The sequence below is a fragment of the Chiloscyllium plagiosum genome, chromosome 19, assembly GCF_004010195.1.
Source record: "Chiloscyllium plagiosum isolate BGI_BamShark_2017 chromosome 19, ASM401019v2, whole genome shotgun sequence".
NCBI classification, from domain to species: domain Eukaryota; kingdom Metazoa; phylum Chordata; class Chondrichthyes; order Orectolobiformes; family Hemiscylliidae; genus Chiloscyllium; species Chiloscyllium plagiosum.
Genome location: NC_057728.1, coordinates 50,641,185 through 50,664,515, shown reverse-complemented (window position 1 = coordinate 50,664,515; position 23,331 = coordinate 50,641,185). Strand labels below are relative to the sequence as shown.

Below are 23,331 nucleotides of genomic sequence, written 5' to 3'. Positions count from 1 at the left end.
AGGGGGAGTGGGAGAGGAGCGGATCGAGGTCAGTGTAGGGGGAGTGGGAGAGGAGCGGATCGAGATCAGTGTTGGGGGAGTGCGAGAGTAACGGATCGAGATCAGTGTCGGGGGAGCGGGAGAGGAGCGGATCGAGGTCAGTGTAGGGGGAGTGGGAGAGGAGCGGATCGAGATCAGTGTTGGGGGAGTGGGAGAGGAGCGGATCGAGATCAGTGTAGGGGGAGTGGGAGACGAGCAGATATAGATCAGTGTATGGGGTGTGGGAGAGGAGCGGATCGAGCTCTGTGTAGGGGGAGCGGGAGAAGAGCGGATGGAGCTCAGCGTAGGAGGAGTGGGAGAGGGTCTCACCACCAGAAAAGTATTTCCCTCCCCCCACCACCAAAGTTCCACAGAGACCATTCCATCCGTGCCTCCCTCATCAGGTCCTCGCCACCCACCCTCCCCCACCCACCCCACCAGCCCGCTCCACACTCCTGGCACTTTGTTCTGCCACTGCAGGAAGTGCAAAACCTGCACCCACACCACTCCCCTCACCTCCGTCCAAGGTACCAAAGGATCCTTCCACATCCAACAGAAATTTACCTGTACCTCCACCAATGTCAGCTGCTGTATCTGTTGCAACCAATGTGGTCCCCTCTACATTGGGGCAATAGGATGCCTACTTGCAGATCATTTCGGAGAACATCTCGAGTACACCCGCTCCAACCAACCCTACTGTCCTGTAGCTGAACACTTCAACTTCCCCCAATCCCCACTCAGTCAAGGACATGCCTCCTCCATCGCCAAACCCTTACCAACCGATGTCTGGAGGAACATCGCCTCATGTTATGCCTTGGGATCCTGCAACCACACGGGATCAATGTAGATTACAACAGATTCCTCATTTCCTCTCCCTCCACATTATCCCAGTCCCAAGCCTCCAACTCGGCACTGCCCTCCTGACCTGTCCATCACCTTTCCCACCTAACCGCTCCACCCTCCTCTCTGACCTATCATCTTCTCCCTCACCTTCATCTAGCAATCGCATTCTCAGCTCCTTCCCACCAACCCCAGCCCCTCCCATTTATCTCTCAGCCCCCCGGCCACAAGCCTCATTCCTGATGAAGGGCTTATGCCTGAAACATCGCTTCTCCTGCTCCTGGATGCTGCCTGACCTGCTGTGCTTTTCCAGCACCACACTCTTGACTCTGATCTCCAGCATCTGCAGTCCTTACTTTCTCCTTCATTAGTCAGCATGTAGACTCTCGGAGCAAGGGTGTCTCATTACAACTTTATCAAATATTGGTTACACCACAGATGGAATACTGTGTGCAGTTCTGGTCGCCACACAATCAGAAGGATGTGATTGTACTGGAGAGGGTGCAGAGAAGATTCACCAGGGTGGTGCTTGGGATGGAAAATTTTGGTTATGTGTACATACTGGATAGGCTGAGGAAGAATCTGATTGGGGGATATAAAATTATGAGAGGTATAGAAAGTGTAGATTGTGAGAATCATTGCCCCCTGGCAGATGCGTCGAAGACTAGAGAGTACAAATTTAAGGTGAGGAGCAAGTGGTTTCCAGGAGATTGGAGAAAAAAAAACACCCAGAGAATGCCAGATATATGGAATGTGCTGCCTGAGAGGGTGGTGGAGGCAGGTATTCTCACAACATTTAATAAAAATGCCAGGGCAGAGTAGGCTATGGACCAAGTGCAGTTAAATGGAATTAATGTAGTTTGGTATTTATTAGTCAGCATGGATGTGGTGGGCTGCTGTGCCTGCTTCTATTCTCTAGGACTCTATGAGAAATCAGCACGGGATAGAGCAAAGAAACTCAAGCCCCAAATATAGGAAATATTAGTAAGTACTTTTATGCACAATCCTTAGATAAAAATGACTTAAAACAAATTCTAATGAATCAAAGACAGGTAGAGTTCTCTCATACTGAAAGAATGAAAACAAGATCTTCCTTATGTATTACCTGCAATAGAATTCCCATAAGTCTAGATTCTGAATTCTTTGAATTTTCTTGATTCGATTTTGGTCAATTGAGTGGCCAAAGAGTTTTGCGACTTCCACATATTCATTTGAAGATTTGTGCAATGGGTTGAGCTAGAAACAAAGTTGATAATTTAGTTTGGTAAGTTATGATGCACTTGTGGCTTTTGAAAGAAATTGCCTGAACAGACCTACCTGATAAGGTTTCTCTCGCTCTATACTGTCCCAATGTACAGGTACCGGAATTTCTTCATTTCCACATATGAAACTTTTGAAAAGATGCCAAAACAAACAGACATCAAAAAGTTACCATTCAACAGTATAAACTGATAAATATAACACAGATAATGCTAACCGCACACATCCACTGTTAGTGGGGAGGAGCTGAGATAGTGTTTGTTCGGCAGGACGATGGCCTGATGGGGAACACCATCACCTTTGTTGTAATTCTGGGGCAGGAAGTCTCCAGGTTCTTAATGGAGAAAGTGAGGTCTGCAGATGCTGGAGATCAGAGCTGAAAATGTGTTGCTGGAACAGCACAGCAGGTCAGGCAGCATCCAGGGAACAGGAGAATCGACGTTTCGGGCATAAGCCCTTCTTCAGGAATCTTCCTGCATCCGAAACGTCGATTCTCCTGTTCCCTGGATGCTGCCTGACCTGCTGCGCTGTTCCAGCAACACATTTTCAGCTCCAGGTTCTTAATGCCCACTTAAGAGCGTTGTTCTGCTGCTGCAGGTATTCAGCAAATGGAGGGAGGGAAGGGTAGGGCAGTTACCAGGTGGGAATTCTAAACATCACACCTGTCAGGGCTACATGTGGGCATGGTACCTAGATTCAGAAGCATTCAGTGCTTGGTCTGTGTGTGTGTGTATATGCTAAAAGCCAACCACCACTCCTCCAAAACCTGCATGTGTCAAAGCCCTTTCCCCCACTCACTCACCCATGGCCTGCGTCCCTGTCTAATTCGAGGCTGCTCTCTGGATATATTGTCAGCAGCAGTCAACACTCCCTTGAGGACGTTGCCTGCACTGGACAGCTGCCGCCCTCTGATTGACCAGCACCAGTTGCATGGGGAATGGATGCCCACCCACAGGGTCCTTGATCCTGGAGAAGATCTGTCGTTGCCAACTGAAAAGAGGTACTTAATTCCAGAAAGCCTTCCCCAAAGGAGGTGATGCAGGGCTCTTACAGACAATAGACAATAGGTGCAGGAGTAGGCCATTCGGCCCTTTGAGTCAGCACCACCATGCATTATGATCATGGCTGATCATCCACACTCAGTATCCTGTTCCTCCCTTATCCCCTTGATTCCATTATCTTTTAGAGCTCTATCCATCTCTTTCTTGAAAGTATCCAGAGACTTGACCTCCACTGTCCCTTATTTTTAAACTGTGTCCTCTGGTTCTGGACTCACCCATCAGCAGAAACATGCGTTCTGCCTCCAGAGTGTCCAATCCTTTGATAATCTTGTACATCTCAATCAGATCCCCTCTGATCCTTCTAAACTCAAGTGTATACAAGCCCAGTCGCTCTGGTAAATGAAACTCCTGTTGCCTGCTCTGCACGCTGACCTTTCATTTAGTTATTTAGATGGGGCATTTTAATAGAATTCTCTGCATTTCTGTATGCCTGGTGCCTACAAAAATGAAAGCTTGTTGCAGCACGAAAAGCTATTGTATTTCAGTGTGAGCTCGACTTGGTCAGTAACTCTGTCACTTCTGCGGCAAAAGCAATTCGGACCAGTGTGCCTCAAACCACGGACCGTAAAGATTTTAAGAGAGTCTACAAAGGTTGCTCGGCAGTCTTGTGAGACTGCCAAATTGAATTACAGCTGGGAGTAGAGTTTGATTGCCTCATGCAAAGTGAATTGGTTGTCTCACGTCAGAAAAAAGCTCTCATGGAGGAATGTGGAAGATTACTAGGTCGATTTCAGTTAGTAAGGTTAATGGGCAGACTAACACGGGGAGATCAGATGTGTCCTATAGAGCGAGATTTTGTTTCAAACTCAAACTTCTATTAAACTCAAAGATAGGGTGGTTAAAATACAAATCCAGGTATTGGTCCATACCCTTTTCTTTTATAGAACGTATCTAATACCGTTTTGTAAGTTACCATCGAATCTGCCTCCACTACCTTTTCAGGTAACAAATTCTAATTTCTAATTCAGTATTTTGTTTCCTTATCTCCATTTCTTTTACATTATCATAAAGATTCCTCTCCTGCCAATGAAGAGTTGTCCCATTAAGATCTCTCTAAAATCGGAAATACCACTGCTAAATGGGATCTCTTGACCATTCCTGCTACAAGAGAACCAATCTTCCGCCTGTCCAGATAACTGGAGTTCCTCATAACACACTAGAGCAAAAGTAGGCCATTTGCTCCACCATCCAATGAGATCATGGCTGATCTCATAATCCTCAACCCCATTTTTCTGCCTTTTACCCATAAATCTTGATTCTCTTACTGATAAAAAATTTGTCCATCTCAACCTTGAATATTCTTAGTTAGAAATCACGCGACACCACATTATTGCCCAACAGGTTTATTTGGAAGCACTTGCTTTCGGAAAGGCATCCCTGCCTGCAGCGTATGAGATAGAAAACGTTGGCTGAGTGCACTGCAAGACGTGTCACAGATACCACCATTACCCATGGGGACACCACCCACTGTGTACCTGGCAGGTACTTATGTGACTTTGCCAACGCTGTCTATCTCATATGCTGTAGGCAAGGATGCCCTGAAGCATGACACATTGGCGAGACCAAACAGACACAACAACAACAGATGAATGGACACCGCACAACAATCAACAAGCAGGGTGTTCCCTCCCAGTCGGGGAACACTTCAGCGGTCAGGGACATTCGGCCTCAGATCCTCAGGTGACCGTCCTCCAAGGCAGACTTCGGGACAGGCAATCACGCACAGTGGCCGAGCAGAGCCTGATAGCCAAGTTCAGTACCCGTGAGGATAGCCTCTACCAGGATCTTAGGTTCATGTCACACTACAGGTGACCCCACTACACTATACATTCTCACACAAAGCACACACTCTTGTATACTGATGCAGACCTTCTCTCATGCACGCACGCACGCACCCTCACACAGGCTTATACTCCATCACACCCACAGAAATACTTTACCAAACTTGCACATGTGCAAACACACACTCTCTCACGTGCACACACAAGCACACACTCACGTGCACATGCTCACTTTCTCTCTCTCTCATGCGTGCACACACATAAGTCTATGGGATGAATTTGTTTTTGCAGAATTATATTTGCAGATACATTCTATTTTACTCAAAAAATGCACAATCTGCAGTCAGTCAATCCATGTAATATTTTGTAGATTCCACTTTGGAAATAGAACCAGTCAGACTCAGGATTGGGATATGGACAGACTGTGACCTCATACCTTTAATGCACTGTCTGAGCTGAGATGTCATCTTTTGTTATAAATCCTTAAGTTAGCTCAAGAAAGTGACTTAAAATAAGTTCTGGAATTTACATGTTAATGAACCAAAACCTCAACCCATTCTAAAAGATGAGACTTAACAATTCACGTTTGTTCAATGTATCACTGTATGACACTGTAACCTTTTGCTATAAATTCTGTGTCTTATGATCTTATACACCACAACCACCTGATGAAGGAGCAGCGCTCTGAAAGCTAGTGCTTCCAAATAAACCTGTTGGACTATAACCTGGTGTTGTGTGATTTTTAACTTCGTCCACCTCAATCCAATACCGGCTCCTCCACATCTTGAATATTCTTAATGACCCAGCTTCAACAGCTCTCTGCAATAAAGAATTCCATAGATTAACTACCCTCAGAGAAGAAATTTCTCCCCATCTCTGTTTTAATTAGGTGATTCCACACTGCGATTATGCCCTCTGGTCCTACAAACTCCCAACAATAGAAACAGACTCTCAGCATCTACCCTGACAAGCCCTTTCAGAATTTTACATTCAAATGCAATTTGCTGAAGTCATTCTCAAAGGCTTCACATCATTCTGAAAGAACAGTTTTCAGAAGAACTGAACACAACATGCCAACTGAGGTCTTACTACTGATTTATAAAGGCTAAGCAAACTTAACTGACTTTATATCATAATCATCTATTTATAAAGTCAAAACTCTTGCATGCTTTTTTGAAACGGTATTTTCAACTTGTCCTGCCATCTGCAAATAGTTCTGCACAAAAATCTTCAGGTGAATCTGTCCTTCAAAATTTTGCCACTTTCATTTCTCCTGCCTCTCCATGTAATTCCTTAATTCTCGACAATGTTTTCACAGGCCTACCTTGGTTATCTTTTAAATGCTAGGGTGCCAACAAAAGACACTTACATTGCCCATCATGTTTTATATGAATTTTCCTTAAGATTGTTTGTCACCCTTTCTAATCCCCAAAATTTTCAGGTTTGTAGACATTTTTAAAATGTTTTTGTTGCTTAATTAAATCCTCCTTTGTAAACCTGACCCATCTCATTTGTCCTAGTCTTCAAAACATTAACTTGCAATGATCTATCTACTGTTGATCTATGGCTCTGTTTCCTTCTAATTAATTCAAGGGCTCTTCTCTTTACTCCATGACAGTTGACAATGTTCACATAATGGCTTTAAAAGACTGAGATGATCAATATAGGTTTACAAGTTAGTATTTTGCAATCAATTATTAGGAAAGCTTCATTACATTTCGATAAATTCTTGCTGTCAGATTTTACCAACCTGAAAGCAGTGACCGTGAAGGCTGCACGTTTCACTGGTCGTTGTCTCCCTGTTGCTTTATTGGTTTGTGTCATTGCTGCAAAAGAAGGATATTCCTATCACTGGCACTTGCAATTAATCTGACAATTAATACATCAAAACAGCAAGTCTATCTCCAAAACTTTGGTTTGGCCGAGAGATTCAGAACAAAGAATCATTGTAGATTGAATTTATTTAAATAAAATATTAGGAATAAATGAACCTGTCCTTGATTTAATTTGCTATTTCAATTATTTTTTACATTTACTGTCAAAATTTGGTACATTGATTGCAAATGCATTTATCTACGGTTGATCTGATAATCCTCAACTTCACTTTCCTGCCTTTTCCCCATAATCCTTGCTTCCTTTACTGAGTAAAAGGCTGTCTATCTCAGCCTTGAATATACTAACAGGTCTGATCCAGCCTCAATAGCTCTCTGTGGTAAAGAATTTCTATATACCAAGCAATTTTGAAAGATCCTAACCCCTCAGATCTACAAGTAAGCAGCTGACTAAATATATTAATCTATAAGAACATAACATCAAAGCAAGTATGTAAATGATTGAATAAATGCAGAAAATTCTCAGTAGATCAGGCAGCATCTGTGGAAATAGGCACAGAGATAACGTTTCAGGTCAATGAAATATCATCAGGAAGAGAAGACGTTCAGATATAACAGGCTGTGAGAAAATACAGAGGCAGAGGAAGATGGGAACGAGAAGAAAACAAAAGGGAAGCTCTGTGATGGGTTGGAAAGTAGGAAAAAAGTGAAATGAGAGAAGTTGATCAGCAGCACAAACAACTACAATAATAGAAAAGCAAGACCCTACAGATGCTGGAAATCTAAATTAAAAATGGGTTGAAGACCCATCACCAGAACCAGACCTGAAGTACCGAAATGTGACCTGGTTCTTATTGAATGCTAACTCCAATTGATTATTTCAGGAATTTTCTGCCTTTATTTTTGATTTTCAGCATCTGCAGTACTTTGCTGTTTCAAAACTACAGAACATGTGTGAAGAGAAACAGAAGTTAAGAAGTAGGACATTTTGTCAGCGAAACAATATAGGAGGGAATCTAATGTGAAGAGTTAGAATGTAGTACATTGCAGTTCAGGTTATGCTGCAAATGAAGTGATGAAATATGGTGCACATACAGTTATATGGGTTAAAACATCTGCATAGTAGGAAGCGGCTTCCATCTTGTAGAAGGAGAACTGTTAGAGGCAGGGAAAAAGAATAAATGACTCAGCTATCAGAGGATAAGGATTTAATTATATCTCTGGACTCTCAGTTACATTTATATACCTTTCAAGCTTTACCTTGACAGTAGTTTGTCAGGATCATAATTTACTTTTTGCCACATTCCATTACTTCATGCAGCCTAAATATAAAACATATGCATTTCTCTCCTCAGCTACTGAGATGCTGACTTTATTGGAGCAGCAAGTCTTCTAGTACCTTGTTTATTTAGATTACATTCTTCATTCTTGTTACTGGCACCAAACCAAATGATTCACATCATCCTGTCTGATCTTGAGCTGACCCTCCAACTCCATATCCATTTCAATTCTAAGATTACCTACTTTGCAAGTGACCCAACACCAGCCCATCTCAGTTTTTCTGCAGGAGAACTCTCATCAGTGCCTTTATCACTTCTCGGCTTGACTATCCCAAAGCACTCCTGGCTGGCTTCCTACATTTGGCATTCCGTGACTAATTCAAAACATTGTTACTTGTATCCTAACTCTCATCCTTCAGTTCACACATCACATTTGTGCTCCCTTACTTTCTTGATCATTTGGTCCATCAATGCTTCATACTTAAAACTGCCATATTCAAACACATCCGCAGCCTCTTACCCATCTTTTTGACCATCTTCAGCTCTACTATTCTTCGAGATCTCTGCACCTGTCTATCGTACAGCCTGGATTTTAATTGCTGCATCACTGGCAGCAATACCTGCGATTGTCAGAGTCCCAAGCTCTGGAATTCCCTCCCTAGACCTTTCATTCTTCATTTAAGTTGCTCCTGACAACAATCCTCTTGGACCAAGCTTTTGATTATTTGCCATAATATTCCCTACATAGATGTACCAAATTATGTTTGGCAACACTGTGGTGCTTTACTATGTCAAAAGTGTGATATAAACATAAGTTATTGTTGATTCATGCGGCAAACCTGAACTGTGTATAAAGACTGAGTATATGGGTTTGTAAGACTGCACAGCAAAACAAACGCTGCCTATCCTCAGCAAAACATTGGAGAACCATCAGCAGTGGGAATGTGACCTACTCTCCAAACCTCAGCTTGGCAGTTCCTCAAGCAGAAAATGCTGCAAGTACCAGTGGGTCAGGTAGTATGGAGAGAGAAACGGAGTTGTGTTTCAGGTACACAAGCTTTCCACAGATGCTGCCAGATCTGTTGAGTACTTCCAGTATTTAGTGCTTTTATTAAAGATCTTCAGCATCTGCAATATTTTAGTGCAGATATGAGATGAAACTGGGATCTCTTCAGGCTGTAGATTTTCAACAATATTATATTTAAACCACCAATCTTACACTGACACCGAATCAATTTTCATTTGCACCAGCCACTGCTGCAATCCATGAAGAGAAACAGATTAATTAGATGAACATTCTTACCTTGGAAATCTAATGTGTAGTTGAATTTTGCAGTGGAAAACGAAAGACAACCTTGTGGATTCATCCTGTACATCATTTCAATATCTTCGCTGCTCAGAGAACTTGAAATATTTGGGTCCCTCTGAAATAAACATAGAAAATCCAAGAAAAAGATAACTGATTTTTCACACCACCATGTCAACTTTGGGAAACAAACAAAAACAAACCTTTCTGCAGTGACAATATCTGTTCATAGTGCCACGTGATTGGCAGAAAATGACTCTTGAAAGCTAAAGTTTCTATTCTTAACACTATTTTGAAAGAAAGGTAGATCTTAACACATGTTTAGGATAGAATGTAAACAAAAGTTAAGGTATGATTTGTAAATGGAATATGAAAAATCACAGGAAAGACAGGTTCTCAAACATTTTGACCCTTGCTATGGTATAATTCCATAAACCCCAGAATGATTAACCCTTTCTAGAGTACAGACCTACATATTAATTGTATCAATTGATATGTATAAGGGCATCGATAAAGGTTACATGGGCATCTATAAAGAGATACTTATTGATATAGAACTAGATTGGAGTTTTATAATCGGTTTATTCACAGAGTAAAACCTCACAAGTTAAAGACTGGTACTGGTTTCTTCCTTCGCCAACTCACTGTCAGGAGTTTAATAGCACAGACCCCTTGGGATACTTAGCCTTGCTGGGGTACTGACTAATGCTTCTAAGCGTTATGTCATGGCATAACATTGTTTTTTAAATTCACTTTCAGGATGTAGGCATCTCTGGCTAGGCCAGGAATTAGGGCCCATCTCTAATTGCCCAGAGGGCAGTTAAGAGTCAACCACATTGCTGTGGATCTGGAGACATGTGTTGACCACACCAGGTAAGGATGGCAGATTTCCTTCCCTAAAGGACATTAATGAATCTGGATGGGTCTTTCCAACAATTGACAATCGTTTTATCGGCATCATTCCATCCTTAATTTCAGATTCTTAGTTGAAATCAAATTCCACTATCTACCATGACAAGATGTGAACCTGGGTCCCCAGAGCATCAGCTGAGTTTCTGGATTAATAGTCTTGCGATAATAATACTATGCTATCATCTCCTTAGTGTATGTATCTATGCTATAAGTGTTGGCAGAGTAATTGATCATGGTAAATCACTGCCAGATCGGCCAAATGGGTTTCCCTTGGCAATTTTTGCTGGACTATAAATACGGTCATCCCCTACATGTGTAAAGTGGTTATGCAGGAACTATACAAGACAATTATTAGACCTCATTTAGAATAACATTTATGAGTTCTGGGCTCTATAGGAAGGGTGTAAATACTTTAGAGACTGTAGAAAAGATCTACCAGGAGGAACCCAGGAATGAGAAACTATTAAATGAGAAAACACAATAGCAGAGTGTCTAAAAGGTTGCATATTAAGGTCAAGCAGAGTCAGCATAACTTCATAAAGAGGATGCCTGACAAATTCTTTGAGGTAACAAGCAGGATAGCTAATGGGGTACCAGTAAATATAGTATATTTGGATTTCCAAAAGGTGTCCAATAGGGTTCTGCATTTTAGGCTATTAAAAAGTGCCCATGGTGTTGGGAACAATATACAGTAGTGCCTCGACTTACGAACTTAATCCGTTCTGGGACCCGGTTCGCGAACCGAAAAGTTCGCAAACTGAATCAATTTTTCCCATTGTTCGGAAAGCGTAAGAATGCTTGGACGGCTGTTCACAGCGCACGCGCCAAAGACAAACTGAATGAGATCACGCGGGACCCGAGAGCTTTTGTGTTCAACAAGCGCATAGCAAAGCAGAACAATGAAACTACGTGGTCGCACACGGGCTTTTTGCGTTTGTACCTTTGTTCGTACCTTGATTTTCGTACGTATGTTGAAGCAAAATTTTACATACAATCCTGTTCGTAAACTGATTTGTTCGTGAAAGGGGACGTTCGTATGTTGAGGAGCTACTGTATTTGCATGCATAGAGCATTGACTAGTTAACATGAGATAGAGGCTAACAATAAAGGAGGACATTTCCAGGATCACAACCTCAAACGAGTGGCGTGCCTCAGGGATCAGCACTGGGCCATAATTATTTACAATAAATATGAAAAACTTGGATGAGGAAAGAGAAAGTACTATTGCCAAATTAGCAAATGACGTACATAGTGAGAAGATAAATAGTGAGGATGATCCAAAGAAGCTACAGAGCAATATAAATAGATTAACTGAGTGTCATAAACTTGGAAGAAGGACTATAATTTGGGAAAATGTAAGGTTATGCACTTGGGCAGAAGGAATAAAGGAGCTGGATATTAGGCAAATAGAGAAAGGCTGCAGTAAGCTTCAGCTCTGAGAGTTTTGGGAAGGATCTTCATGCATGAATTACAACAAACTTTCATTCAAGTTCATTGGGTAATAGGAAAGGCAAATGGAATCTTGGCCTCTATATCAAAGGAAATGGAGTATAAAAATAGAAACTCTTGCCAAAATTATACAAGGGGCTAGTTAGGCCATACCTAGAATACTGTCCCCATATCTAATGAAACATATATTGTCATTGAAGGCCAGAGAAGGTTCACTGTATTGATTCTGGAAATGGAGGAATTTTCTTGTGAAGTGAGTTGGATGTGCATTCATTTTAATTTAGAAGAATGAGCCAAACTTAATGAAACATACACATAACGAGTGGTCTGAGTCTAGAATGCACTGCCTGGAAGTGTGGTGGAAACAGATTCAATTGAGGCAATCAAGAGAGCATTAGATAATTATCTGAATACATATAATGTGCAGGAATTTGGGGAAAAAAGCAGTCAAGTGAGACTATATTATAATACTCATTGGAAAGTCAGTGCAGACAAAGTGGCCTCTCAATGACCATAACAACTGAGAGAGCCTGAACTGCGTGATTCTATGTAATACATGAGAATTACTCAATGCTGTCCTCTCAAAAGTATTATTAATTCAGTTAATTCACCTTAATCAAGTATTGAACCAGATACTGTTAAAAAGATCTTGAATTTATAAGATCAGTAATATTGGCAATGAATATTTCACTGAGTTTAACATTGTTTCAGCATATTACAGCGTATAAATTGAAAAACAATATTCATTTCAAGGAGGCTTTTCTATCCTAAGCTAAGGTGCAATTCAAGGATTAAGCAGAATATTACAATTGTTTGATATTTGTTTTGCTGTCTAATTTTACAATGGTTCTCATTTCAGAACCATAACATATTACGAAATGAAATTTCCCTTTGATTAAGTGAAATCCACTATTCTAGCAGCACTGTGAAACTAAATTGAATAACTCGTTGGTTATTTGAAAAGCTCATTTAAAAGTTTAAAGCTTGACCTAAGAAGCTTAATGAGATGCGATTGACAAATCAATAATACCCACTCACCAATTTTTTTATTTCATAAACTGGTAAAACTCAGTCTGCAACTCCCAATATTATGACATTATATTGAAGAAAATTTATCTGCAGGGAGCTTCATGTGAACAGGAATGGTATGCCTATTTAACAGTGAAAGTATGCTCACCCGACACACTTCACAGGACATAAAACAAAATATGATACCGATCCACACAGGGTGATATTAGATCTGATGCTCAAAACTTTTAAGACATGTCTTAAGGGAGAAAAAAAAAGGTCAATAAGAGGAGAGGTTTAAGGAGTTCCTGAGCTTAGGACCCTTTTGAATTTATTCATAGAACGTAGGGTGTTGCTATCTGTTAGCATTAAATGGCCTCTTCCTAATTGCCCAGAAGGCACTTATGAATCCACCACATTGCTATGGGTCTGAGTCATATGGAAGCCAAGGGAGTTTGGTAAATTTCCTTTCCTTAAAGCAATCAGATGGGTTTTTATAACAATCAATCAACAGTAGTCACCATGAGGTTAGCTTTTTATTCCAAATTTTTACTGAAATCAAGTTTCATCATTAGTCCCTGTGGCATATCAAACCATCAGCTTGAGGATCTGGAATACTAGTCCAGTGACAATACCACCACAGCAATGCCTTCCTGGGTAGCCAAAGGCATGGACAATGAATAATGGAACAATAAAACTTAGGACGGAGAAGAGGACAGAATTAGATGAGCACAGGCGTCTTGGGACGGTTGTGAGGTTGGCAACGATAACAGAGTTGGGGAGGGATGAAGCCTCAGAACGAGATAGAAATAGAAGACTTTTAAAATCAAGGCAGGCAAACAGGACTTCCCAAAATGTAAGTTGGGACCCCAAGTAGGGTCTCACATGTAATTTTGATGTAGCGAGCTCCATGGCAGCAATGATTGACTTATGACAGATAGGCCCCCACTTCCACAGCCCTCATCTCACTCTAGCAGGTCTACCCTCCTTCTGGTAATTCTCATTTAAGGGTTGCAATGATTTTTCAAACTTCAAAGTGGGGTCATGGGGAGGGAACCTTTTGGGAAGAACTGGCCTAAAGCAAGCAAGTCAGTCTGCGGGAACTGGGTGAATGGGAATTAGTGCTTTTAAGAAACAGGGACATTTTTGGATGAGTTCAAGTTCATGCAGAATAAAATGGGAGACCAGTCCAGAGACTAGAACTTCTTTTCCACAATTTTTGATTGTGCATATTGGCTTACATTTCTTCTTTTTTTAAATATTTGCTTAGCAAGTAGAGGAAAGGAACAAAATAATAGCACACCTCAAAAATGTGCCATTTTCCACATTCACCCAAATAGTACCAGTTCCACTGTGTATCAGATGTGTCCATCTCTTCCACACTGCCCTCCTCCATCATTGAAGCATATTCCTCTCCAGCCATTGTTTAAATTACTGTCTGATTGTTAGCTGCAATTCAAAATAATGAAAAAATTACTGAGCTATTTATACATGCCCTAATGTCACTACGTGGCTCGGTAACAGAGTAGATGCACAGACATCTATGTGGTGCTGCTAAAATAATAGCGGGGCTGAGTGGGGGAGCTCTGGGCTTCCAAATTTTGCTCCAGTATCTATTCCATCCTAGTCTGCTAAAAGTGCAAACGTTTTGAGGCGGCTGCAATTTAATAGGTCAGCTCCCTTCTTTAAAACCGAGCCCCTTTCAGGATCCTGTTTTCAGTTTCAATTTGTTGAATGCTCCTTTTACCTATTCGAAAACCCATTCACAACTTCTGGAGAAAAGTGACTGGGAGAGATGTTGGTCTGATGTTTAAGGAACTCCTCACCTTCGACAAAGATGAGTACCGGTTTAGTTGTATTAGTCTGTTTTTAGATTAGATTCCCTACAGTGAGGAAACAGGCCCTTCAGCCTAACCAGTCCACACCGACCCTCCGAAGAGTAATCCACCCAGACCCATTTCCCTCTGACTAATGCACCTAACACTATGGGCAATTTAGCATGGCCAATTCACCTGACATGCACATCTTTGGATTGTGGGAGGAAACCGAAGCATCTGGGGGAAACCCACGCAGACACAGGAAGAATGTGCAAACTCCACTCAGACAGTCACCCAACGCTGGAATCAAACCTGGGATCTTGGTGCTGTGAGGCAGCAGTGCTAACCATTGAGCCACTGTGCTGCCCCAATGGGTTATTCCATTTCTGGCTCAGGTGGCTGCAAATATTTTGGTGGTTAGTGAGGGGAGGGTGGGTTGATGAACAAGGGGAGGGTGGGGGTGGATGTGCGTGTTGGTGCTCAGAGATAGTTTTTGTACGGAGAGTCCTTCACAAACTCTGATAGTGTGCTGTTAAACATAGTCTGTGCATACATGTTCTGTTCACTCTGTTTGTTGGGGGTCTGAAGGATCAATAGGAGGAAAAAAACATGGTGAACATTGAGTTTGGAGACTGCAGGGAGATGTGGCTGGAGGGAGACTAACAGGTCTTATCTCATGTGAGTTTAGAGGTGCCACCTGTCAAAGGAAAAAACAAGTAATCTCTGCCTGCCCTGCTTCACCAAGGAAGCTGTTGCATCATCTGCTACAACATCAAGTCTCAAACTTCACAGCCGAAAAAGGTAACAAAGACTGCCAGCCACAATTTCCACATATTCCAGCCATTCAAGGTCACAACACTGACAACTTCTGATGAAGGGCTTATGCCCGAAATGTCGATTTCCCTGCTCCTCAGATGTTGCATGACCTGCTGTGCTTTTCTAGCACCATACTCTCAACATAACACTGATAATGTTCAGTCAAATATGTAGTACAAGCAAGCATCAACATTAAGATAGGCTCTCCACCAAAGCAAATAACTTCACCTGCTTTGTGGGTGAAGTAAAGCTGAGTGATCAAGCTTTGGCTTTGGTCAGGGTTGTGCACTTGTCCCACGTGCAGAACCTAAGTATTGTATCCACATCAAAAGACTCCTGAGTATTAATGAACATAGAGTCTCCATTCACTGAACACAAAGCACACTGTGCAAGTCTATGCCTAAATCTCCAGAATATTATGGGCAAGCTCTAAACTGGAGTTAATTCTGACATCATCATTGCATCATCTCCTCCTTCCTTCATTCTTTTCATTTATTTATAGGTCCTGGATGTCATTGGTTGGGCTAGCATTTATTGTCCATCCCTAATTGCCTTTGAGATAGTGGTGGTGAGATACCTTCTTGAACAGCTGCAGTCCACTTTCTGATAAATTCCAAATGTTTTTGCCAAGAGAGAAAAAATGTTTTTCCTTAACTACAAATTCACTACAAAATAAAGCAGAAACAAATACACTTGAGGTATTATACCAGGCAATATATATATTGGGTGAAAGTGAGGACTGCAGATGCTGGAAATCAGAGTTTAGATTAGAGTGGTGCTGGAAAAGCATAGCAGGTCAGGCAGCATCCAAGGAGCAGGAAAATCGACGTTTCGAGCAAAAGCCCTTCATCAGGAATCATAGATATATTGGACAAGCAAACAATTCCAAGCCATGAGCCCTGCCAGAACTCCAAATCCTTTATCTAAACGCAGCTGTGAGTGCAATCATTCAAGATGCTAGTCTTCCACACTGATATCAATTTACAGAACAAAACATCTGGAGGACCAAGTACAGTTCTGGGCATTGTACTTTAGAAAGGTTACCCTGATCTTGCAGGGAGATACAGTGTGCGTTCTCTGGAATGTTGGCAGAGCTCCAGTATTGAACTGTGACGAGAAATTACAAAGACTAAACTTGTACATCACAGAATTTAAAAGTTTAAGATAATTTCATTGGGGTTTTTATGATTTTGAAAGGGATTGATATGGTACAAAATAATTATCTTACTGTTGCTGAGGAAGTCTAGATCAAGGACATATTACCTTAAAATCATAGTCAATTTCAGAAACATTTCTTCAAACAAATGGTGCTGGAAGTGTGGAATCTCTCCTATAAAAAATAGCAGATGAGGCTAACTAAATTAAGAATTTTATATCTGAGATTGATAAGATTTTTTGATAGTGGAGGGTAATAAGGAATACAGAGCCAGCGAAAGTAGATGGACTAAGGATACAGATCAACTTGTGTTAAGACTTCAATAAACATTTTAGGATCCTGTAAATGCAAATAACAAGACTGGTTTGCAAAGAATGGTGTTATCCCTCTCAGCGTGTACATGGATGGCTCCAATAGCCCCCTGTCAACAATCAAGCATCACATTTATAAAAACACTAAACACAAGTTCCAGCTTATTTCCAAAAAGTATATAGAATAGAAGGCTGGTGAAACACTGAAGCTGATGTACAGTAATGTCTAACTGAGAGGCACTGTGTTTTTACAATGTACTGAAGATTGATTATGGACAGCCTATAATGGCCTTGGCCCTTATTCTACCTGCTGATGGAAATGGAGTAATTCCTGTAATTGCAGCTGTAAGGGAAAGGTGGCATGAACATATCAGTAAGCTGCTGAACAGAGTGGTTGCATCATATCAAATATTTGGCTGAGAAAGGCTGTCTCTTCCTCATTCCACTGACAAAGAAACGAAACCAAGGCAAATTGCAGTAGCGATTTGTAAATGTAGTATTACAAAGTTTGTTAACAGACCTATAGAGATCTTCAAATGTATCTGGCAGCAGGTCCTCACGTTTGTCAATATTGTCCACATCTAAGAGTGGAAAGTGTCCAAAACCGTTTGCAGCAACTACTGAGGAAAACATCTTCCGTCAAACACAGTCTTATTAAAACTTCAAAAGACAGTATGTAAACCATTCCACAGACAACCTAAAATTAGATAAGCAGGCCATGCCACTTCACCTGACAGCATTCCAAACGTTTGTGATTTTATAGTGTTGGACTATAACCTGGTGTCATGAGACTTCTGATTATGCCTATCTTCTGTAGAATCAGCCCCAGGAGAAATAAGCATAATGCTGGTCAGCACAAGCATCACAAAGATACTCTAAACAAAACAACTTCCTGCTTTGCTGACTGCCTCCCTTGCAAGAGCTGACAGACCAACGAGGAAGTTAAGCCCCAGGAATCTGACTCCGCGTTAGTTGGAGGCCCGCACAGGTCAAACTGGCAATGCCCTCCACGCCCTGAGGAAGGGAACCTCCCTCCACCATGAACACTGACTGAGCGCCCACCCTGCTGCACAGTCATGACAGGTGCCATGGGAGAGGAGGGCAGTGATCCATAACTGTGTGACATGGCACAACAGTGAGGAGGTCACCGCCTTCATGATCCCGGTGAGGGGAGTGGGGAGTGGGGGGGGGGGGAGAGAGAGAGGACAGTGGCTGCTCCTGGTAGATCGAGTCCACTTTGGGCACCATCCCCAGCCCCCACCCGTCCGCCCTGTGCCTGGGAACTCCTGAGGAGAGGCTCTCCCACTTTGGAGAATACGCTCAATCACTCACCCCGGGCTCCGCCTCTCTGTCCGATTGGCGCTCCGCCAGGCCGGGATACCGGCTCCCCGCCCCCTACCCCAGCTGGGGCCGCGAGGGGGAGGGGCATGGGCCCAGGCCCAGGCCCGGCTCCGAGCGACAAACCAACCGCTTCTCGCTCGACGGTTACCCGGACAACGCGACCTCCGCCGGATGTTTTCGCGGAGGGGGGGGTGGGGCGTGTGGCTGTGACGTTTCGAGCGAACATCCCCTCTGACACGCCCCTTCGGCGAGGCCCCGCCCCTTCACTCAGACCCTGCCCCCTCAGCGAGATCCCGCCTCCCCGTTTTCGGTCCGCCCATTTTTAGGCACCTCTGCAATGCCCCGCCCCCTTGCTGCCCGCTCACTGCCGCACACCCCTCCGCAATTCCCCGTCCCCCTTTGGCCCACCCACCGCCACGCCCCCAACCATGCCCCGCCCATTCACCGGGTGCCCCCGATCGTTCGGCCCACCGCTAATGTACCACCACCCCCCCAGCCACACCCCTCCTTTCCCTCTTGCTCCTGCACAAGTTTACAGGTGAAAAAAAGTCATGCAACACCAGCTTTATAGTGCAAAAGGTTTGCCCAACTAGCTACCTGAGGAAGGCTCCAAGCTTGTATTTTCAAATAAACCTTTTGGAGGTAAAAGCTGGTTTGGTGTGACTTTTGTGTTCTGTAATTTTTAAACTTTGTCAACCCAGCCCAACCCAGGCACTTCCACAGCAAAGGTTCCAGGTTGATGACTCCCCACCTCCTCCATAGTCCAAAGAAGTGGCAGATGGACTACAACATGGGAAAGGTTATGCATTTTGGTAGGAAGGATAGAAACATGGTCTACTTTCTAAATGGGTAAGTCTTTGGAAGCCTTAGTAGCTGAAAATGTGTTGCTGGAAAAGCGCACTTTTCCAGCAACACATTTTCAGCTCTGATCTCCAGCATCTGCAGTCCTCACTTTCTCCCGGAAGCCTTAGTAGTTCTAGTTCAGGATTCTCTTAAGGTTAACACGAACATTCAATTGCCAGTTAGGAAGGCAAATATAACGTTAATTCATTTTGAGAGAACTAGAACAGAAGAGCAGGGATGTACTATTGAGGCTGTAAAAACCTTTGTTCAAACTACATTTGGAAGAATTGGGAGGGGGGTGGGTGGTTTTGGGCCTCATACCCAAGAGTGGATGAGGTCTCGAGGAGGTACACAAAAATGGTCCCAGGAAAGAAGGGCTTTACATACGAGGAACATGAGGATTCTGCGTCTTTAATGGAGGCTAAAGGATCTCATTTAAACTTAGAATATTGAGAGCCCAGGATAGAGTGGAAGTGGAGATGACTAGGACCTGAGGGTATAGCCTCCATTCTAAAGGGTTGTCATGTAACCTATAACCTCAGATCTCAAGGGTTGTCCCTTCATTTCAGATGAGGGGGAATTTAGTCAGCTGGGGGATGGAGAATCTGTGGAACTTACAGCCAAAGAAGGTTGTACAGACCAAGTCATTCAGTGTCAAGACAACTAGATATGTTCTTAAAAATAAAACTTGCTGGAGCAAATCAGCTGGCCTGGCAGCATCTGTGGGAAGATAACAGAGTTAATGTTGAGCCCAATTATAGTTCTAAAGAAGAGACACTGGACTCTAAATGCTTATCACGGCTTCCTTCCCACAGATGCTGCTAGACCAGAGCTTCCCCAGCAATCTGTTTTTGTGTTCGATCTCCATCAGCAGTTCTTTGATTTATTATAAATGTGTTCTTGATTACTAAGAGGGGATCAAGAGTTAGAGAGAAGACATGAGAATGGGGTTGACAACCACAATTGAAAAGGCAGTGCAAATTCAATGCCCTGAATGACCCATTTATGGTCCTACACCTATAGTTTTCTCACTACTTCACTCCACTCCAATTCCAGCAGGACTCAACACTCCCATCCCCCACTCACTGCAGACCCAACCTGCTCAGCAACCTGGTCCATGCTTCAATAAAACACCACCCCCCCCCCCCCTCCCCCACTCTGGAGCCACTATTCACCATTCTCCACCTTCCATCCCATCCCAAAAGAACCCAATCTTTCACCAACTCTTCCCCACTAAACCGGTTCCTCCATTTGCACCAGTTCATTTTCTGGATGACAGCCTTAGGGTTGATAGCTAGGAGGGCAGCTCTGGTAAATTCCACCCAATGTCAAAAAGGTGATAGTTGGATTTTTTTGTTGAAGATTGTTGTTCATGCCATGCAGGCAATGTGACTTGTCACCTCAAGCCTGGCTATTGTCCAGATCTTGCCACATTTGGCAATGGATTGTTTTAGTACTTGAGGAGCCAGAAATGCTGCTAAACATGGAATGTCATTGTGCATATCATCATTTTTTCCCATTATGATGGAAGGAATGTCATCAATAAAGCAGCTGAAGATGCCTGGACCAGAACACTATCCTGAGGAACATCTGCAGTGATATCTTGCAACAGAGATCAGTGATCTCCAGCGACCAAATATATAGAGAGATAAATATTGGCCAGGTCCCTTGGTCTTCATCATTTAGAGCGAGAGAAATTTAGTACTTCACAGGATTTGGGGGTCATTGGCTGGGCTAACATTTATTACCTAACCCTAATTGCCCAGAGAACGGTTAAGAGTCAATAACATTGCTGTGGATCTGGAGTCACATGTAGATCAGACTGGATAAAAATAGCAGATTCTCTTCCCTTTCAGATCAGAGATTTAACATCTCTTCTGCAGTACAGCACCTCAAACAGCACAGCACAGCACTCCCTTAGCTCAGCACTACCAGTTTTACTATGTTTTTGCTGGAATGGGATTTGAACCCAGAATTTTGAAGCTTTGAGATAGCTATTATAGCATGCATAAAAGATGGTTGCCAGGTATAGAACAAAAAACGTTGCAAGTTATTTCTGACTTTTCCACCAGAAATACACTACTTTTTAGGTAAAGCCCAGATTCACATACATAGTTGGCAGGAAACACACAATACAGAAAAGCACAATCCATTCTCCTTTATTTTAACACAGCATTATAGATATGTAGATCCAAATTTAAACAGGTTGAGGTTCCAAGAGCTGCTTTTAAAACAGCAGAAATTGCCAGTCATTCAAATCAAGCAATGAGCAATTCTGGACCGTGTTTTTTGAATTATAATCTGTTTCATTAAAGCAACTGCAAGCATCAGCAGCATCATTCCTATTATCCCACCAGCTAACGAAAGGAGTACTTTCAAGTCTCGCCCTATAGACAAAAAGAAAGAAAGAGAATAAACATATTAGCTTAACAGCCACATGAACAAGTCCCCAAAAATGGCATTTTTCATAGACAAAAGTAAACTGCTCTTTAGCTCATTATTCAACATGAATGTTGTCAGTAAGAGCAGCTAACATAAAACATGGCTTAGTGGGTAGCTTTCTTACAAAGTCAAAAAAGATTTTGTTCAAGTTCAACTTGAAGGATTTGAGCACAAAAAATCTAAATGAATACTCCAGTGTAGTACAGAGAGAAGCATTGCACTGTTAGAGGTGAAATATTAAACAAGGTGCCTCCTCTGCAGATAAATCCCATTGTGAAATGCTGTTTTACTGGAGAGGGTGGTCTGTATAGAGTCCTAGTCAATAATTATTCTTTAAAACAAAAGTCAGCGTATTTGGTCATTGTCAGATTGCTGTTTATAAGAATGTGCTGTGGTGACTGACGGTGCATTTCCCACCTTACTCTTAAGATGTGTTTGAGATTATGAAAGCTCTTGTAATATTGATGTCTTCCTTTTAAAATTCCCATTGCTTCTTTGTTATGCACTTATTAAGTCTGCATTTCTGGATGTTCATTCATTAAGGCATTCTTTAAAATTTCCTTCGATGACCAAATATTTGGCCATTTGCCCTAATGTTATTTTATGTGCCCCCATCTCCAATTTTGCTTCATGATGCACTTTTGGTTGTTCCTTTAAAAATGAGGGGACATATTTTGACATGTGCATGCAGACAAAAAAAAAGTAAAATGGGGTGCAAGAGCAGAGGGATCTGGGTGCACAGATCCCAGAGGGTGACATGTTAGGTGGAGAGCAGTTAATAAAGTATAGAGCATGCTAGGTTTCTGGTGAAATGTACAAAACACTTCTGAGAAATCACCTGGATTACAGTGTATATCATTGGAGACTGAAGAGATTTACAGGAATGGTTCTAAGGGTGAGAAACTTCACTTGAGGATAGATTGAGACTTCCGTTATTGGAGAGAAGGTAGCTGAGGCAATATGATAGCCATTGTCAAAATCATGAGGGGTCTGTGTTAAGTTCCAAGACAGACCAGGAGATTTATTATGGAGGTGTTCACTACAGGCAGCAAGGTTAGAGAGAGCTGTTTGTCCATCGAAAGCCAATGATATTATTTGTGTCATGTGATCAGACTTCATGACAGCCCACTGTACTTACAACAGTCTGGATAGAGAGGGAGTAATTCAAAAGATGGAGAATGGGAGGATACAGATTTAAAAGATGATTTGCAAATGTGATGAGGTGCCCTCCCCCACACACAACCTATAATACAATCTTCAAGTGTGGAGGAAGCAAAGTCAATTGGAGGTATTCAAGAGAGCATTGGATGAATATTTGAGTTGACACAGCGTGTAAAGTTACAAGGGAAGAGCAAAAGAATGGCACCAAGTCATAACATTTGTTGGCAAGCCAGTGCAGACATGATGAGCTGAATGGCTTCCTTCTATGCTATAGAATCTCCATTGTTATGACAGAAGAGGCTACAAAAGTAGTCATTGTTGAGGCAGCTCCAGATCATGTGGTGTCATGGTCTTTGCTTCCATCACAAACTGTGCTGAATGTCATTTCTCTCCATATAAGAATTGGTTATGCACTTTTCTAAATCTCCTGCATTAATCTTATAATTCAGCTATTCAGGGCAGCTTAATTAGTGAGTAAACTGTTACCAATCAGCTTGTAATATTGAAATATAGAGTTGTCAAAATCTGGAATTTGCCACCTGAAAAAGGCAGTGGAAGCTGATAAATAGTTTGGGACAGGCACAGGTTGATCAGCTGACAGAATCACCAACAAAAACAAGTGAGGGTATGGGACCAAGGACAAATTTAAATATAAAATGAATCTTACATAGGGATAAGAGGTAACAAATTTAAAGCT

The 23,331-nt window shown here is 42.3% G+C and overlaps 2 protein-coding genes across 7 annotated transcripts in view; both read right to left on the bottom strand.

Moving 5' to 3' along the window:
* LOC122559789 (protein mono-ADP-ribosyltransferase PARP11) overlaps positions 1 to 18,378 on the bottom strand; it is a 28,439-nt gene extending 10,061 nt beyond the window's left edge. Inside the window, exons 1-7 of one of the 6 annotated variants that reach the window (XM_043709824.1) lie at positions 18,180 to 18,378; positions 17,368 to 17,467; positions 14,051 to 14,196; positions 9,376 to 9,496; positions 6,711 to 6,786; positions 2,176 to 2,248; positions 1,964 to 2,094 (exon numbers count right to left, since the gene is read on the bottom strand). In XM_043709824.1, the coding sequence (XP_043565759.1) occupies positions 1,964 to 2,094; positions 2,176 to 2,248; positions 6,711 to 6,786; positions 9,376 to 9,496; positions 14,051 to 14,170 (521 nt within the window). In that variant the 5' untranslated portion in view covers positions 14,171 to 14,196; positions 17,368 to 17,467; positions 18,180 to 18,378. Of the gene's footprint in view, positions 1 to 1,963; positions 2,095 to 2,175; positions 2,249 to 6,710; positions 6,787 to 9,375; positions 9,497 to 14,050; positions 14,197 to 17,367; positions 17,468 to 18,179 lie in introns of those variants that run through there. The other 5 variants (XM_043709822.1, XM_043709825.1, XM_043709823.1 and 2 more) reach the window with 5 other exon arrangements.
* A 2,760-nt stretch (positions 18,379 to 21,138) lies between these two features.
* The window catches only part of LOC122559398, a 40,797-nt gene continuing 38,604 nt past the window's right edge, over positions 21,139 to 23,331 (bottom strand). The window contains exon 18 of the mRNA XM_043708846.1: positions 21,139 to 21,418. Within this exon, the coding sequence (XP_043564781.1) occupies positions 21,285 to 21,418 (134 nt within the window). The 3' untranslated portion in view covers positions 21,139 to 21,284. The remainder of the gene's footprint in view (positions 21,419 to 23,331) is intronic.